Source organism: Pochonia chlamydosporia, chromosome 1 (assembly GCF_001653235.2).
Source record: "Pochonia chlamydosporia 170 chromosome 1, whole genome shotgun sequence".
In the NCBI taxonomy this organism is placed as follows: Eukaryota; Fungi; Ascomycota; class Sordariomycetes; order Hypocreales; family Clavicipitaceae; genus Pochonia; species Pochonia chlamydosporia.
In genome coordinates, this window is record NC_035790.1 from 6,394,288 (window position 1) to 6,412,499 (window position 18,212).

At 50.4% G+C, this 18,212-nt stretch overlaps 8 protein-coding genes across 8 annotated transcripts; 5 read left to right on the plus strand and 3 right to left on the minus strand.

The window, feature by feature from the left end:
- Window positions 1-878: 878 nt before the first annotated feature.
- On the plus strand, window positions 879-1,793 carry VFPPC_15416 (beta-galactosidase domain-containing protein; the record flags this gene model as incomplete). Its single annotated transcript, XM_018293169.1, has 1 exon — window positions 879-1,793. One exon carries the CDS (start codon window positions 879-881, stop codon window positions 1,791-1,793), a length of 915 nt encoding a protein of 304 aa, XP_018150189.1.
- Window positions 1,794-2,537: 744 nt separating this feature from the next.
- VFPPC_13136 (OB-fold nucleic acid binding domain-containing protein) lies at window positions 2,538-3,195 on the minus strand (the record flags this gene model as incomplete). Its single annotated transcript, XM_018290913.1, has 3 exons — window positions 2,538-2,786; window positions 2,845-2,970; window positions 3,019-3,195. 3 exons carry the CDS (start codon window positions 3,193-3,195, stop codon window positions 2,538-2,540), a joined length of 552 nt encoding a protein of 183 aa, XP_018150190.1.
- A 1,501-nt stretch (window positions 3,196-4,696) lies between these two features.
- On the plus strand, window positions 4,697-6,722 carry VFPPC_13137 (general stress response protein Whi2; the record flags this gene model as incomplete). Its single annotated transcript, XM_022428861.1, has 6 exons — window positions 4,697-4,749; window positions 4,969-5,666; window positions 5,722-5,758; window positions 5,828-5,963; window positions 6,031-6,377; window positions 6,437-6,722. 6 exons carry the CDS (start codon window positions 4,697-4,699, stop codon window positions 6,720-6,722), a joined length of 1,557 nt encoding a protein of 518 aa, XP_022284757.1.
- Window positions 6,723-6,871: 149 nt separating this feature from the next.
- VFPPC_18681 (hypothetical protein) lies at window positions 6,872-7,144 on the plus strand (the record flags this gene model as incomplete). Its single annotated transcript, XM_022430256.1, has 1 exon — window positions 6,872-7,144. One exon carries the CDS (start codon window positions 6,872-6,874, stop codon window positions 7,142-7,144), a length of 273 nt encoding a protein of 90 aa, XP_022286000.1.
- A 1,233-nt stretch (window positions 7,145-8,377) lies between these two features.
- On the plus strand, window positions 8,378-9,996 carry VFPPC_01679 (glucose/sorbosone dehydrogenase; the record flags this gene model as incomplete). Its single annotated transcript, XM_018281458.1, has 3 exons — window positions 8,378-8,701; window positions 8,833-9,586; window positions 9,647-9,996. 3 exons carry the CDS (start codon window positions 8,378-8,380, stop codon window positions 9,994-9,996), a joined length of 1,428 nt encoding a protein of 475 aa, XP_018150192.1.
- Window positions 9,997-10,419: 423 nt separating this feature from the next.
- Window positions 10,420-11,652, minus strand: VFPPC_01680 (protein transporter sec-13; the record flags this gene model as incomplete). Its single annotated transcript, XM_018281459.1, has 4 exons — window positions 10,420-11,173; window positions 11,267-11,382; window positions 11,512-11,553; window positions 11,650-11,652. The coding sequence occupies 4 exons, from the start codon at window positions 11,650-11,652 to the stop codon at window positions 10,420-10,422; spliced, it is 915 nt and encodes a 304-aa protein (XP_018150193.1).
- A 1,226-nt stretch (window positions 11,653-12,878) lies between these two features.
- On the plus strand, window positions 12,879-13,953 carry VFPPC_01681 (hypothetical protein; the record flags this gene model as incomplete). The annotated part of the gene is made up of 2 exons (XM_018281460.1): window positions 12,879-12,998; window positions 13,060-13,953. 2 exons carry the CDS (start codon window positions 12,879-12,881, stop codon window positions 13,951-13,953), a joined length of 1,014 nt encoding a protein of 337 aa, XP_018150194.1.
- Window positions 13,954-15,070: 1,117 nt separating this feature from the next.
- VFPPC_01682 (proteinrelated to glucan 1, 4-alpha-glucosidase) lies at window positions 15,071-17,309 on the minus strand (the record flags this gene model as incomplete). Its single annotated transcript, XM_018281461.1, has 2 exons — window positions 15,071-16,079; window positions 16,144-17,309. The coding sequence occupies 2 exons, from the start codon at window positions 17,307-17,309 to the stop codon at window positions 15,071-15,073; spliced, it is 2,175 nt and encodes a 724-aa protein (XP_018150195.1).
- Between the last annotated feature and the right edge of the window lie 903 nt (window positions 17,310-18,212).

Here is an 18,212-nt window from a genome sequence, read left to right on the forward strand (position 1 = left end):
CACGCTGAAAAGAGCTACATCGTGTTTCAGTTAGCCGTCCCGGAATAAATCACGAGTCAATTGGAAAATAAGTATAGTTTGCATGTAAGTGGACTGTCCAAGGTTCTCGGTTGAGAGGCAGCGGACCGAATTTCCCATAGCTCTCACAACGAGAAACACTTACCTCGTTCTCCCTACGGAGTACTAGGCATACCATGATGTAATTCACAGCTGGCAAGAAGTACCCGAATCGCCCCTGACAATCAACATACTCATTCGTGTACAGAAAACGAGATACCACTACCCCCTGTAAACCCTATTCTATACGAGAACCCAAAGGCGGCTGTGGCTCATCCACCATGACTCGTTCGCATAACAACCGCCGGCAATGTTCCACAATAGAGGGAGCCAACTCAAATTCCAGCTTTCAAAAGGCTATAGGACCGAACTGGGGCTCAGACTTGATCCTTGTTCCCATCGCTTATCGGCAATGCCTAGTTACCTTCCGGCGAACTATTCCACTGCTGTCTATTCGTGCCAACGGGTCGCGTATGGAGTACACAGTTCGGACAACAAACAGAGATCAACGGACCGCATATAGGGTCGACTCCATAGTTCATCCCGGACCTCGTATTAAAGGACCTTTTGACAAAATCGGAGATTTTTAAATGAAAGGTATAGTGAATATTTGTGAAGATCCTTCCAAAACCCCAAAGTTTGATGACGCAACTGCGTATATAATACCCCTTGTCGATTGCTTAAGTATCAACAATGACCTTCCAGCGCTAGCAGCCCAAAGTTCGGCTCTTGAATTAGTCGCTCTACATTGAATCGTCACCAAACGAGCCTTCAAAATGCATCACCAACTTCTTTCCTTAGTATCCCTTGCGATACCAATCATGGCTGCTCCAGCAGCATGCAACAATGCCTCAAGCCTCCAACATTGGCTTTACAGCAGCCAAATCGACGACCAGGCTCTTAAACTGCTAGAGAATCCCGAACTCGTTGGTGTACAAGCACTCTACAGCTGGAAATCCCTCGAACCTTCTCAGAACGAATACGACTTCTCCAATATCAAGAACGACATGGCTCGTGTTTCAGCAAAAGGCAAAAAGTTCTGGATCCAGCTCCAAGACAGAACGTTCTCTCCCACCAACGACCCCGTACCCAAATACATGCACACGCCGCAATACAACAACGGCAGCGCACCAACTTGCGACGGAGAAACATGCGATACCGACTTCAAAATCGATGGGTGGATGGCGCAGCAATGGAATCCTGAAGTGCGAAAGCGTTACCAGGCACTGCTGAGTGCGCTATCTAAAGAATTTGATGGCCAAATCACCGGCCTCAATTTACCTGAAACGTCTATTGAAGTGAATGAGAAGGAAAACAATTTCACTAATGAAGCTTATTTCCGGGGTGAGCTTGAAAATGCTGGACACGCTGTCTCGGTCTTCAAGAAGTCGTACGTTGTGCAGTACGTAAACTTTTGGCCGGATGGCTGGAATAATGCCAACAACCGGTTCACCGATTCTTTCGACTATTACGCCGAGCATGGTGTTGGCGTTGGCGGACCGGATTTGATCCCCTACAAGGAAGGTCAAGTCAAGAATTCGTACCCATTTATTACCAAGTATCATGATAAGGTGCCCATCACAGTGGTAGCTGTTCAGGAACCAGATTTGAAGGCGATCAATCCTGTGACTAACACGAATTTTACAAAGGCAGAATTTGTGGACTATGCCACGAATGTGTTAAAAGTTCGAATCATCTTTTGGGCTACATCTTCACCTTGGTTACAAAGCAGTTAGGCGATATCATCATGTAGTATCGTAGTATTCCTACGGGAGCTGTTACCGCAATGGCTAGTACGTAAGAGTGAATACATGCGCCACGTCGCCAGGAAGCGGCCGGTATAATATTATTGTATGCGAATAAACCTTCTCTCGAAACCATATGACTGGTCGTGCCTCGAGCACAATTAAAGCGGCCGCCGACCGAATAACGTGTTCGAAACTGACAGAGCTAGCGTGATCAATCACCATACTGATGCGAGCTAGATTGCTTTACCTTTCGAAGGTGCAACTGTCTTATTCTTCAGATATAGAGCTATCTCTATCTGCCGTTTTGATAAAGTGTAGTAAGCATTGCGCTTGTGAAGCATCGACATGTGTGGGTTAAAGAACGCAGCTTGTCCTTGGTGTATGTGAGCTGTGCTCGGCTCCGGCTTGAAAATGATGCACATTTTGAGAGTTCCGCACGATCTTTTGAATCGATGGCTGAAATCAAGGGACTGCATTCGCCACAAATTGCAATGTTCCACGAGAAATCGATTTCCGGTCACTGGCCTAACGGAATGTGTGTGGCTGATGCCACGGCATCGTCTGCCCTTCACATCTGAAGGTATTCAACTTTGCTTCTCAATGCTTAGACAATCCGTCCGCGTAGCAATTGGTCCGAAGCAGTTCATTTAGCAGATCAATTGTCGAAGATTTTGCAACCCTTTACCAGCTCTCGGTGAAGGGATCCGGGCTCAAGGGCCGGGACCTAGTTCCTCAGGCTCGTCGTTTCTTGGGTTTCAGATCCGCCAGAGCTCTGTGAAGAGTTGATTTAACAATATAGATATTTTCAACGTGTGTTGGCGAGCAGTTCTCTGTAAGTGGGATCATATTGTTGGAGTAGTTGTCATATGCAGAGCTGAGCCTGACAACACTGTCTGCCACTTTCGTGCCGTCAACCGCATCGCGCATATTGTTTGCCTTGAAAACGAGAATGTCCGCCGTTTTCATCTGGGTGTTTGTAAACTAGTATCACTGTTAGAAAGCGTAATGTAGACCCCTTATGTTGTTATGTTCAACTCACTACGTCCATATCATCGCAAAAGGCAGCCACGACATCTGCTGGGTCATCGACGGTGGAATCTGACCCAATTTTGTCAGAGGCGGCATTGAGAGCTTCCGTTGCACTGTCGACGAACTTGCGAACTTCCTACAAGACTATTAGTGGTTGGACAACCGTCGTTGTGTAATTACCCACGATCATAGGCTGCGCATCATCTTTGCGAAAAACTTGTTGAGAGACGACACGGAAAATATCCCGGAAATCGTGATTAATGGTGCTGACTTCGTCAAAAATGGAGTCAAGATCGATAGCGTTACAGAAAGAAAGGCCAGAGAGTGTGAAAACTGCCGATAGAAAAATATTGAATTGCATGATTGCGACCACGGCTATAGTTACGAACAGCAAGAGGCTGTAGAGAAAGTGGTGTTGGCGATATGAAGGCGAAGCCAGAGGAAAAGATAAAGAAAGAGAGCCTCGCGAGTCTGGCTTAAAAGGAGTGACAACAATTAGGATAAACTACCAGTTGCAAAGTTTAAGGGAAAGATAATTCACGGCTTGCATAGAGGTGCAAGTTGGTGTAAACCTTGTGGTGGGCAAGGCGTTTATGATAAGCGTTTGGGACTTCATTGAGTTGCGCGATTCGCTTCTTCCCGCTCTCAAGTGCTCACAACGCCCCTAGACAAAGTCAAGATCACCATGTCTTCGAGTTAGATCGAGGTTAACCCAATTCGGGACCGCGAAGCCCTGCAAAGTCGAATCTCAGGGCTGCAGGGCGGTCGGGTACACAAAGTTGCCGTCCCATCAGAGATCATGACATGTGTTTTGGGGAGCAAAGACATCGCTGATTGGCCCAGAGTGGTGAGACTGCGACTGAATGTCATTTCGTGGGAAGGGAAGGGAGACAACAAGTTCAACGTTGTGTCTCAGGGGACAATAGCAGAGCTTCGGCGCTCCAAGGATGGTCTGGACGAGCACCAAATAGAAAGTCCTCGCTGAAAACGCCGACACCTTTTCCCGCGCTGTCTTACATCCTCCCTCGTCTCAATTCAGCGTTTTGTGCATTGGGCCTTTGTACGTGCAATTATCTGGGGAAGCCTCACAGTCTCCAGAACACACCACGCAAGTGGCGCACAGAATTGAGTGCTAGGTTCTGAAGGGGGACGGACACTGGTCCTATGCTGTCTGCTCGGGCCGCCTATGAAAACCTGTCCCCTTGAAGATCTTGCGTGCCTGCCCTATGTGCCTCAAAACGGGGCCGTCGATTTTAGTTTGCCTCGAGATAGTTTTCATATGCTGAGAATTTGGTCTCGTTGATGTCCCGCAGAGTTTAGCGTCAAGTTGGTTTCGGTCGCATGACTCTCTCTGAAGACTGACATAGAAGGTCTGGTCCTCGAGAATCGGTCTGGTTGGCAATTATGGGGCCATGAGCGTGGCATGTATTATTGGTCATCTTTGATGCGGACTAAATGACGACTCGAATGTTGAAGATGGAAGGATGAGAGATCAAACCAAGATGAGGATGATGATGGCCGGTTGATGTCTGGTGCAGTCACATGTTGATTGAGCCAGAGCAGACATCTGGACATCATGCATATGTCAAGTCAAGGACATTTGAGCACCAGACTTCAGTCTGGTCTGGTGCTGGCACCTGTAAGCGCCAGAGCCCTTCGCGCAGTCATTATTGGAGCGCAGGGTCGCACCTTCCCCCAATCACAAGGTCCGTCCTGGAGAGGCAACCGTGGGAGCATGTCCGCTCAACCAAACATTAATTGATTGAACAAATTCTGGCCTGGTTCCTGCTGTCACCAGCGCCAACCACCAACCACAAGCGCCCGTCTCAAGGCTATCCACCAGTTGACCCGTCCACCGCTACATGTCCACTTGCTTGTCGCCAAACCCCCACAGCCCCATCACCAACCTCACTTCGTAAGGACCAAACGCCTGATATACCCAGCTATATTCTATCCGGAGCTTATCGCACTACCACTCACTATTCGCGCCCCTACACGTTTCTGCCGCACAGATTACAAGTAATATACAACCCGATGCTGTCACTGATTTCCCGGCAACAGTGTTGATCTCCCCAGTCGAATCTGGATCAAGCTCCTTTGATCTGCCAGCCTCAACACCATCCTGAACTTTCAGGGTCGCACGTGTCGAAATCAAATCACTTCGGCATCGTTTGATTGATTCGATTTCCCTTCTCCGAACCGTGACGCCCGGTATCCGCGATCAATCCGCCGCATTGTCCGGGTCACAAGACGCAGGTACCGGACCTCCTGAGTCCTCCCAGTTGGAGTTTGTCGAGCCTGTCGTGCATTGCGAGCACGAACACAACAAATCTTTTCAAGAACGCAACGATATCACCGCCGCAGCCACGGAGAACGAGACCGAACAACCGCCTCCGCCGCAATATCCCGCCTCAGAGGCGTCCTCTTCCTCTCGTCCTCCACCCTTCTCGTCACTCTTTGCGCCGCTTAGTGACACAGCGGGCGAATCATCTAGCAAGTTTGTTAGCGCTGTACCAGTTGAAGCGTGTGCATCTGGATCTGTAGCTGCTCCTGCCTATTCAAGGAGCCCATCGTTCGAGCCTTCACCTTTCGATACCGACGGAACCCCTCCGAGAGCTTTCTACGACCCGGTTGGAGAAACCAAGCGAGCGCTTCCGCAAGATACTAAAGCAGAGTCTAGTCGCAAGGACGAAGACACAGAACCACCTCCAGCGTATTCAGAAGGCGACAGTCCTCTCCACGCATTCACATACGTCATGTCATCCGCTGGCGGCGCAGCGAGTATTATTACTCAGGTCCAACAAGGAGGTCCGCCCATCAATGCCATTGGAGGTAAGGCCAATTCCAATATGAATAGTACTTAGCACATCCTAAAACTGTCGTTTAGATGTCGGTGCCGACGAGACAATCGCAATGGACCTTCGGTAAGTCACTCCCAAGTCACCAATTGCCAGCTGCCAAGGCGCGGAACCTTTACTGACAAGTAGCGAAAGCGGTACCAAATTCGTTCTCTCACGAGATGAACTTTTGACATTACCAGAATTCGTTTTGCTGTCACTGTTTCCTAATGGATTGTTTCCAGAGGGTCATTTGAATGGCTTTTCCGAGAACGATGCCGTGCAAGTCGACGTGAGTGCTTATTACCAATTGTACAATGCTAAGCGATGCCTTTTATCAGAGCTAACTCAGAAAATAGTATGACCCAGCATCACTGCAGTACATGTTGGACTTTTTCAGAAATGTGGCTCAGACAATACCTTCAGAGTCATCGCCCGGCGCTTCTCAGGACGGTGATGCGATGTCTGTAGAACCCCTTGGGTCACGAGACGACTCATCTAAGCGAGCAGGCATAATTGTTTTGAGAGAGGATTTGGATTTTTATGTTATACCTCCGAGGGCGGACATTAGCCAGCCAGAGATGATTGAGGTCAAGCGTGCGGCTGCCAAGGCTTTACAACAGCAAGACGGCATCTTTTCGGGACTGAAGCGTAGCGACGAGCCTGGTACGACCGAAGCGCATCTGATTGAAATGTTGACGGCAGGGTAAGTGGTTGGCAGATCCGTCATATTCACCTTGCAAAATGCTAACATAGAACTGCTAGTGGATTCAATCACGACGACACATGGGGTCACCGGGCGGGAGAGCCGAACAAGGCCGTCATTTGCAGTCTGGCATTGGCTCGTTTGCGCAGCGATATTAGGGGCAACGACATGGGCACGAGCGCCGTCGGCATGGCACAGAAGCTTTTGCTCTTCTGGAGAAAGCCTGCGCGAAGATGTTGGTGGGAAGGCGTCGAGTTGGACAATGTCGACGGTGTTAATGGGCAGCTGAAAGTCTGGATCCGACGCGTCTGGACACTGGAAATGAGCGTGATTGGACTCCGCTGAGACGACTGCGGCGGCGACAAAATTGATGGTTGACATTGGCATACGAAAGGAGCAAGACCACTAGGAAGGAAGCTTGTACAAAGCCTAGAACTTGTTTTGTGTGGTTGGTGTGGTTTGATTACGTTTGCAGGCGTCGTCAGGTTTTTTCAATGGATTGGTGTAATTTTCGAACACGAGCAACTCACATGGTATGGCCGCTCGCTCTTTTTTTTTTTTTTTTTTGGCTTCTATTCTCATCTTTTACTTCTCCCCCAATTTTGCCATTGGTCTTCAAACAACCTGTAGGCGAATTACGCCATTTTTCATTTGTTTCATTGCACATGTTAGTACTATTCCAGACGAGAAGGACAAGCAAACTAGAAGCTCGTGGCTCAGACACTGTTTATAACAAGAGAATTGTTGACACGTTTGATGTGCGTTAGGCTCCCTGGGTTTGGTATGGCGGATTGAAGACAGTAAGAGAGATTAATGGTCAGCATGTGGTAGTAAAAATCAATAATATATACATGGCTTGTTCTTTGTCTCTCTCGATGCTGTCAACAGCCTTTGGTCGGATATCTTATTTTTTTTTTTTTTTTGTTGTGACACGGCCCCCACGTGGCGGACAATGGGCTTGCAATACTTCAGCCGAGACATGCACAACCTACTTGAATGTAAGTGATGTTGTCACATTGAACAGCTCGTCTGGTGTGCCGAGTGGTTTGGTCCAAGCTAACAATCTTGTAGCCGCGTTTGCCACAAGCCTCGTGGGGGCTGTTTTTCTTGGCGTAGCACACGTTGTGTTGGTGGAATTCGATTTTCAAATTGATCAAGGCTTGCTTGAGGAACCAAAATTCATTAGATTTGTGTATCTGTAGACGTGTGACAGTACTCAGAGAGAGGCGTGGTTACTTCCATGTTCCTTCGAAGATGAGCTGCAAACAAGTACGGATGTATGATCCTAAGGGTAGGGTGCAAACCACTAGGTGCAATGTGCTCGACCAGTACACAAGTCTTACTCTGAATGCATCAAATGGTATGTGCTTGATATCATCAAGTACCCGGCATCTAGACATGTTGAAGCAAGGCGAGACGCCGGCCGTGCTTGTTCCTCGCCCGTTTACTAGCCATGAATTCCATGCCTCAAATGGACAATTTTCCAGCCTCAGACTGGGAGAGTGCAACAACTACTTGACATATACAGGATAGGACGGGACATCTGGACCCTGTAATAATTCTTCCGCCAGCTAACCAAAAACCATTATTCATTCTTGGCATGAGCATATTCCACCCGTGCTAGTTTAGCCCAGAGCCAGGCATTTTAGACTGACTCTTTGCGGTCAGTTTGACCCCTCCTTCCTTTCAAGGTTCAAATGTTCACCATTCACCATTCATCACCCCGCTTCGACCAAAAAAGTCCCCTGTCACTCAAAGCCGTCGCCACTTTGCACTTTTGATGCTGCAGAGAATCGGACCCTGCCAGTGGTTAGCTCAACGTGCTTCTTAGACCGACTCTGCTTTCTCATATCCAGTCGTTGCTCCCCTGCTTTTTTTTTTCTTCTACTTTTATGGTTTGCGCAATGCTCTTATAGTTTTTCTATTTTCTACCTCTCCCGAAGCCCTTCTGCTTCAACTGTGCCTTTCCCAGACCCTGCGGCGCCGATCACCCGTCAGCCATGTCTCTCAGATCGGCACTCATCGCCGGCCTCGCCACTTCGGCGACAGCACAACTCGTGCCCGGCTTCTTAAGCCGTCGCGATGATTCCAGCTGTCCCAATACCTTGGCTGTTTCTTATCCTGCTCCCGTGGCATCAAAGGGCTGGGCATATAGACTCGCGGCCAATGGCTTCAAGAAGCCGCGGAGCATTGCGTTTGACGACAATGGCGGACTTTTGGTTGTGGACGCTGGGGTTGGTGTGTATAGGTTGACGATTGATCAGGATAAAGGGGAGACTTGTGTGGTTATGAGTTCGCCCAAGACGCTCATTAACAGTACTGAGGTAAGATTTCCAAGATTTGTTTTATCGTTACGCATCTATTAGTCCTTTATCTTCCCTGCGACACCACCAACTAGATATTGGAATCTCGATAGCAAAAGCCACAATGTATTCATATATTAACAACTCTCCAGCTAAACCATGGTCTCGCACTTTCAAACGACGGCAAAACCCTCTACGCATCCTCCTCCTCCAAAGTATACGCCTGGACCTACGATAGCAAAGCCGCCACCGTCAGCAACACCAACTACACCGTCATAGCCAACATGAGCGACACCGACAAAACCACCCGCACCCTGCTCATGTCCCAAAAGAAACCAGGCATGCTGATCGTCTCCCGCGGCACCGTAAACGACCAAGACAAAGCAGCCCGCACCCTCAGCTCCGGCCATTCTCAAATTCGTGCGTTTGACGTATCGGCCAAGAAGAACGGAAGCGAACCACACGACTTTATGGACGGTGTGTTGTTGGGCTCGGGTCTGCGCAACTCAGTTGGTGTGGCTGAAGACCCCACCAAGGGAGGCATATGGTCTGTTGAAAACTCAATCGATGAGTTGACTCGGAATGGGAAGGATATCCACGCGGATAACCCCGGAGAAGAGCTGAATTACCATGGTGTGTTGAACGATACGGCCACGGACAAGGACCGCGGCGGCAATTACGGATTTCCAATGTGCTATACGCTTTGGAATACGACGGGATTCCCGAACCTAGGTGATCTCAAACCCGGAGACCAGTTCCCCGGCCCTGATGCCCAGACGTTTACAGACGTAACATGTAACAAGGACTATGTCCCGCCGAAATTAGCCTTTCAGGCGCACACTGCCCCTCTGGATATCAAGTTCAACAAAGATGGCTCCAAGGCATTCATCACCTTCCACGGAAGCTGTAAGTTGCCAGTCCTCCATAAATCCCCCCCTCAAGCAGTGCAACTAACCACGAAACAAGGGTCAACAAAGAACCCAGTCGGCTACCGCATCTCATCCGTTGCCTTCGACACATCCAAGGGCGAGCCCTCGGCGCAAAAGTCCTCCACCGACGCCGCCGTCGATATCCTCTCCACCCCAGATCTGGCCAAATGTCCCGGCGGATGTTTCCGCCCCGTCGGCCTTGCATGGGACTCCAAGGGCCGTCTGTGGTTCAGCTCCGACAGCACAGGCGAGATCTTTGTTCTCTACCAGAATGGAACGTCGAGCGGGGACGGCGGCAGCATTGGATCGCGGTCTGCTGTGGCAGATAGTGCGGCGGCGTGGGCTGTGGTTTTGGCAGCTGTTGTTGCGGGATTGTTTTTGGCGTAGGACTACGAGAGATGGGATGTGACGGCTAAAATGATGACGACGTTACGAATCTATATATATTCCAAAATATGAACATAGGAAGGGAGGGGGTTTGATATTCCCCCATCAAATTTTGCTAGTGATTTTGCTGCATGTCAGATGAGGCAGGTTTTGTAAATAGAAACACTTGCAGCGTTTACGTTGTATCCCAAAACTGCAAAATTTCACCATGGGTAAGAGGAAAACGCATAGCACATAAACATCACAGCAAGGTTTAGTACCGAGTATCAAGTGATGGTTCATTCACAGTATGTTACTGCAGCTCTTCGTTTTTGTACCTTGAAACGCCTCGCAAGTTTGCCTCAAAGTAAACGTTTATCATCGTCACCCGTCGTCGCCTCATCCTGTGCAATCCTCTTAGACGACCTTGTTCATTATTCTTTCTTACTCCTCAATCGACTTGACGCACTCCCACTCGCCTCTCAAATTCTCCTTCCATAATGACACTTTGTTGTCTGCGCCGCTAACTGCCAAAACATTGCCGCTCAGGGACCAGCTGACTCTCCAGACTGGTGCGTCGAAGTTCAAAACCTTGGATTCCCATTGGCCGTTGCTAGAAGGGTCTGATGTCCAAATACGGACAGTCTTGTCCTGAGACGCCGAGGCAATGTACGACTTTTGCAAAACCGTAGGCGACCAGGCAACATCGCGAACCCAGTCGCTGTGACCAGTCAGGGGTTCGCTCTCCTGCTTGTATGATTGCGAGGCAGGGTCGAAAGACCAGATCTTTAGCACATTATCGGAGCCGCCGGTGACAAATCGGCGGTTGCCCACAGAGCCAGGTCCAGGGGCGCTGCTCACGATGCTGCCGGGAGTCGTAGCCGGAGCCCACGAGACGGAGTTGACTCCAAGGCCGTGAGCAGGGAATGTGGCATGGTCGACCGCGGTGTCCTTGAACTCGAGAACGCTCACGTTGCCGTCGGAAGAGGCGGTGGCAAGGAGGCAGCCGGCTTCGTGAGGGGACCAAGAGACGACATTGACAGAAGCCTTGTGTAGGGGGAAATCGTAGATTCTTTGCCATTGGTTGTTCTGGCCCTGCTCCTTCCAGATGAATACTTTGCCGTCGTATCCCGCCGATGCGAGAATGTTGCCGTATTTTGGATGTGCCCAAGAAACACACCAGACAGCACCTTCGTGACTACATTGGAAACACATAAGTTAGCTTGTAGTCATCGCGCGCATCGGCAGGTCGCGGCCGGTTCGTTTACAGCCCGTCAAGGGAAGTCCGTACCCTTTCAAAGTCTCAATCAACCGCTGTGACTCGCCATCAATTTCGAAAATCTTGATGGTGCGATCGCTAGAACAAGTGGCAAGCTTTCGACCGTAGTAATCGAGGACGGCATCGTGCTATCATCGTTTAGTCACTATTCGAAGGGAACCAGGCTAGGTCAAATCTACGCCGGACTCACTTGCTCGAGAAGCAAGCAACCCGGGCAGGTGAAGTGCGTGGTTCGAAATCGAGGGCAGAGAACGTACAATCATGTCATCGTGACCAGAGTTGGCAATGACTTGCGCCGCCTGTGCAAGTTCGTGTTAGCATGCTGCCAAGATCGGGACAGAAGAGCTCGAGCTCGAGCTTAAGCTCCATGCTTGAAGCTGAATAAGGTATCTTACCATGTTGAGATATTACAACGCCAAGTAGCGTGCGCCGTTGGATATAGGGAAATGAGAAGGGGTGTAAGTAAAACAATTAGGAAAGGTAACAGTCGTGATGCAAAAAGGACACGCTCGTCAACCAGCTCGTGGTGTGGCAGGTTCTGGTTTACACTCAATGTTGGCCTCTCCTATCTGGCTGTGCCTGTGGCGCCAGGCCAACTGTCACCAGGTGGAAGCTCAGAATTGGTGCACGTGACCTGGAACCCCGCTGGTGGGGTCAGGCTGAGGTCTTCAGTGGACATCTGGAGGCACTGGGGTGACCCGACATTGACCATGATGGAGGAACACCAGACACCACTGAACGTAAGGCTGGAATTTCTATTTCCAGTGCGTTTGTTATAAATAAAAAAATATATAGAATAAGCAAACGAATTTGTCTTGATTGGGAGCATGTAACATCTACTTGACATGAATTGCACCAAGGTATACACAACAGCAAGCAGATTCTCTTCACTCTCAGGTCGCTGAGAATCACTTGTGTTCGTCTGCTCGGGAAAATAAGCTACAGCAACCACTCTCAATCCGAGAGCAAGCGGAAAAGTTTAGAAGTCGTCTAATTTAGACAGCATGGCAGCATGACCCCCAGAGGATGCAGAAAATAACGAGGAACCCTTCGACTGCAAATGTCTGGTCCAGTCTTGTCTGGTCCTTGTTCCGTTGGTGTACCTCGGGAGGTGCCGAAAGAGGCAGCGGCTGCCCGCAATCACAAGCACAGGCAAGTCGCCGCCTCCGACATAGCGCACCACTGGCCTTCAAATGCCATGGCCGATTCCCCATGTCTTTGATCCGCCTCCGTGGCGCACCTCGGCCAGAAGACATCGGATGGGACTCGCCTCTCCATTTCAAATCACAACAAGCGAACGGCACCTCGCACCGCCTTCCTTCATGATCACGTCGTCGATGCACTATTCATTTGTAAACGGCAACGAATAAAACATTTGCAGCTGCTTCGCTTGTTTGTCTGCCTCAACACTCTCCTCATCTAGTCCGCAACATCACTTCGTCGGCCAGCTCCATCGTTGCGCCGAGGCATCCCCAAACTGACAACGTTCTGCGCCTGGTGTACGAGACCACCGGATCACTGTAGTTGGTGTGCAGCCCTCGCTCTGCAGGTCTAACTCTCGATCGTTTCGTCCCTACCTAGATCGCTCTACATCGTCTCGAACCCAAGACACTTACTCTCCATCATGGCGGATGCCTCCTGCAGCGGTCCATCGCCATTCAAGCGCTTGGTTGATCACCAAGCCCGAGATGTCAGCCATCACCAGGATCGCCTGGTCGACCGATCTGCTGGTCAGCCTCATGGCGTACGTTTGAATCAGTATTTTCTCTCTCAGTCAAGTCAGGTAACTAATTCGTTTGTTTCAGTCCTTCCGATCTGCTCGTCACCAATCTCCAGGCCAAGAGGGCTTTGGCGCCTTCATGGATGGAACACAGTCCGCCCTTCCCGGCATGCCTCACGACCCAGCAAACCGCTTAGCCGTTCACACAGCCGCTCTCCAACAACCAGGCGCCCCGATGCATCATCCCGAACTATCACATCAGGCCAGGGCATCGCCAGTGCCAGATGTGAGCAACTGGGCCGCCGACTTCGCCCGGTTCTCCAACCAACCAATGCGGTCTACTCCCGTCGCAGCTCCTGCACCATCCATGCAGATGAATCAACAACCAATGCAGATGAATTTCCAATCAGCCTTTGGTCAGGCATTCGGCAGCCCCATGTACGGCCCTGGAGCAGCCGGCTTTATGGGTCCCCAAGCCCCTGTCGAAGCTGACTTCGACAAAGAAATGTCCCAGTGGATGTCATCCCACGGTGGCAACATGTCCGAAGTCGACGCTGTAATGGAACAAATGGCCCGCGAACTAGAGCTCAACGAAGCTGCTCTCCCGGTTCAAGCCGAAGCCACATCAACAACAGAAACGCAAGAAACTGAAGCAACCTCACGGTACACAGATCTGGAGACACCTGAGATTAGCAACCTATCCCTTCAAGAGAGGGCATTAGACCAGCTCCCTGCCACAGAAGTCGAACAAATAATGCACGACGAAGCCGAAGCCGCAACAAAGGGCAAGTCGGCCGTATCAGAAGCAGCAGAACGCCTTCTGGAATCAGTACAACACGAAAACGGAGAAAAGTGGCAAAACTCCGTCTTCCTTTCCCTCATGCGTGATTTCCGAGATGGCCGCAAAGACATTGTCGATAATGAGATTCGAGCAATGGAAGGTGAGGAGCAACCGTCGGAACAGCAGCCAACAACATGACTGGCTCCTAGACATTCTGAAACAGACTATACAATAAGCATACAGTGCGCAGGCCAAGGCGCAAATCATGCTCCGCTGGACATGGCCTCTGTCCAACCAAATGTGCGGCAAACCATTTATCCCCTCAAGCCACTCATGTGCTGCACACGGCATCTAGCTGAAACGGCATTATATTGATGACTTAATTCGCCTCTGTTTGCTGGCGCCCTGAGTCACCGTGGCTCCAAGCAGGAGAGTTATGACAGCATAAGTGACATTTGGCCCATGCAATGGAGGGCATTGGGGGCCAAAGGACAGAAATAGATGGGGCCGCGACGTTACAACTGCCGGTCTGGACTGGCTGTCACATGGATGGTGGCTCTATATGCCTCCTGGATAAAAATATTGTTGTAATATAGTTTAGGCCCAGCTTAGTAGTTAGAACATTACGAAATGACAAGCGTCCATGAACCGTTAGAGAAAGGATCGTATTATTCTTCTCGTTTTTAACCCGCTGCGCTGTGCTTCCTAACAGAACGCCATCTGTTCATATCCCATGTAGTCCCTCTTTTATCCGCCCTGCCTCTTGCTTTGCATCCCTCAATTCCATCAAAGATATGGCTCTGCTACAAGAAAAATCCCGCCCTTAGCAGATCTAGACAAGTAGAAAACGTCCAATTGCTCTGGCCACCTTATCCAGGGCAAAAACAAGAAAGAAGAAAATCGCATATCAAACCGCGTCGCGTTTGCGTGTTTGCAAGCCTGTACTAGTAATACGGGCGCCGCCAAAATGAACAAGTTGGAAGTCCTAGCGGCCGGTGGGACTTCAATCTGAGAGTCCGGATAACATTTTGCTAGCCTCCGGTATATAGTGTAGTGTAAAATCGTATCAATCAGGTGAAAGATAAAAACAGTGAAACAGGATCCGGAAAATCCGGCGTCGTAGCTCGTGACAGCTGAATGGCAAAAGACAACCAAAGGAAAGGAAATTCCAAGAAACAAATTATTACAAACGCCGCCAATGCATCCTCCCATTACAAAAAAAAAGCTTCTAGAAATCCAGTAATATGCTCATGTGCTTTTGGTAAATTATTGACCGAACAATAACCTAACCACAAATCCCAATCCCTCTTGATGATTATACAGACCACGAAAACGATACACATCCACAAGGAGTCAGGTCCATGCCCCTGCTCTCAAGGGACGAGAACGATGAAATATCCTCAGACATTGACTCAGCAGACCGCTGGGTGATTGTTCGCTTCGGATTTTTGATCACCTCGTCAATAGTGATTGTCACCGGCTTTCCATCCTGCATGACAGGTACTTTGTCCTGACCATCGTTGATGATCTTGTATTGTGTGCAGGTCGCTGGGGCAAACAGGCCGGCACTGGGCGGGCGCTTCTCGACAAACTTGACAAGCTTTGGATACGGCTCCTTGAACTTTGGATCAGGCGGACCATCTGGTGTTGGTGTTGGAGTGGGATGATAGAACGGGCTGCGCATTGAAGGGCTAGGCACCGCAGAAGGTCTCGGTGGCGTAAAAGTCTGGTTTGGATAAATGAAAACCTGAAGCAGAACATTGGGCCAGGTGCAAATCCACGGTCGATCTCCTTCGGTGGCAGCCATGCCCTTTCTCTGGAAGCGCGAGTTGGCGACAAAGGGAAATGGATCTTTGGAATGTCCCCAGTCCCTCTTGGCATTCGGTTTGCCGGGGACTGTGAGCTGGTCTTCCCGAACCATAACAGTCTTGTTATATCTTAGCTGAAGAAACCACGCGGGGCCACGGTTCTTCTCCTCCAGGTCAGTTACAAGCCACATAGATCTAAAATCGGGAATATCTGGGGGCTGCGTTCCATAGATAAACTTAGAGGCCTTGGCATCAAATGGTGCGAGCTTCAAGGAATAGTTGCAAGTTCCAGCGCTGTTGAAGGGTTCTGTAATATTCATCGAATACCACCGGAAAGGCATATCGCAACTCCAAGCTGGGGTCTGTTCTGAATCCTTGAAGCAAGCCTTGGGTACTTGATACTTCTCCATAGTTGGGAGTGCAAAGCAACCTGTTGCAAGTGGGGGCAGTCCAGGCGGTGGTCGATCCAAATATTGGACATTACTATCCGAACCTTGTTGGTCTTTGTCAAATTGCCTAGGAAAAAGTTAGCGAACAAAGCAATGCAAAGTGAGATGTGACTCTCTGGGCTATGGCGTACTTATCACCCTTGCGCTTTGAGCCGCCGTGTCTAGACACTATCGTGCCGATTACCGTACCCATGACCACGCCCATGATAACAATGCCAGACAGCAATAGACATATTGCCCAGTATGGCACTACGCCCCATAGCTTCTTCTTGGCTCGTCGTTGCCACTTGCTCGGGCTTGGTTTTTCTGCAAAGTCTCGAGCCGCACCATTAATTTCATGGTAGCTCTCAAGAGAACTTCTGCTGCGTATCGAAGAACCAGATCTATGGGGCAGGCCAGCCAAGTCTTCTGTGGAGGCGAATTCGGGGTTTCGAGTAGCAAGGCCAATTCCACCGGCACCAGGAATGGGCTGAACTGGTGATGACTGGGAAAGCCCTACTGTTGTGGCTCGAGTCACATCGACCGTAACGACAGGGGGTGTATTGTTCTCACTCTCATTTTCCAGCTTGTCTTGAAAAGGATCTTGAGGATACCGTGTATATGGCGGGAGTTCTTCCATATGACCCAGTGGCCCAATTAAATCTCCGGCATCCTCGCCATCCGGGCCAATTTGTCTTCGATAGCCATTGCCCATGCCATTGAAGCCAACAGGGATGTGGTGTTGTGTAGGATCCTCTGGAGTAGTCGTACTTTGCGAGTACAGGGTGTATGGGTGAGTCGGACCATGGCTCCCATCAGCCGTTTCGGAGGATGGGCCCGTCGAGGAAGTGGCATTGCTATATGTTCTCTGGGGATACATTTGATATGGGTGGGATGGCTGAGTCGAGCCCGGGTATAATCCATCGTCTTGTAAAGAGCTGCTGGACGAAGAGGCCTGTCCAACTCGACTTGCTGTCAATCCGTCATTACGGAGCGTCAGGGAATCATGGAGGCGAGGAGGCTTCGACGTGCTGGAAGGTCGGTTGAAATCGGCGAGGCCTTTTAATGGGCTTGTTGCAACAGGTGGTGGTGATCGAGGAAAATTGGGCAGTTGGATCCGAGGTTGCATTGGTGATGGTGGTGAGGTCGGGCTTGGCACATTCGGCCTGTTGTTGGCTGACGGACGGAATCCATCTGGAACAGCACTTGCAGCCAAGTCGTATTCGTCGTCGCTGCCAGCATTTTCTGTCGACAATCGTGCTGATCTCCTTGTCGATGACCTTCTCTCCGATCGCGAATTTCTATCGGTAGAATGCATGATTGCACCCGAAAGATTGGCCCCGACTTGGCCCAGTGTCGGTTGGGGATCTCGTCGAGCGTTTCGTACTCAGTGTTTGCCGTCGATGGGTGACGCGAGCCACGAGAGAGCCGCAAAGGCAGCGCTGCTTCGTGCTCGCCTAGTATGTCACCAAGAAACGTCGTCGAGACCTGTGGTCGTGGTGATTGGGGACGGGCGTATTATTCGGGACTATGGTCGTCGGTCGGTGTTGGGCGAGGAGCGGTCCCCCAGTTCAATCAAGCGAGCGAGCGACCGAGCGAGTGAGGCGGGGAACGTACAGTCGCACGAACCAGAGGGTTAAAGGTCAACCGGGTGAATGAGCCTCCTCGATGGAATCGACAAATTCGATGCCAGTGCAGAATTGTTTCTTGTCCAAATGAATTTTCGTGAGGTGCTTGATGTGTCTGGTAGTGACAGTTTCTCTCTGGGCTCACGAAATGGGACTTTGGGGGGGAGGCGAAGCAGATTGTTCGCTGGCCCTGGTCAACTGGTACTAAGTGGGTTTCACCCAAGCAGTTGAGGACACCACATCCAGCGCTACTGCCGTCAGGTCAGAGTCAGCGGCTGCACAGACAACGAAGGTCTGGTTGGTTTCGGGCACCTGGCAGGGGCATGGAAGTGGGCATATGGCACTGGGTCGTGTTGGCGATGGAGCGCGAGAGACCGAGCATGGCTGCATGGCTGCATGGCTGTATGGCTGTATGTCGAGGAGTCTGGCCGGGTCTGGTGCCATACATTTGGCGGCATGGGAGCAAGGGGGAAGAGGAGAAGACGGGCTGGGCGGAAGCGACGCCATTGGCTGATAGAGGTCCAGCTGGGGCCAGAAGGGGGCCTCCGAAAAGTCTACTCCATCCATGTCCTTGGCTTCAATGTTCTCATCAC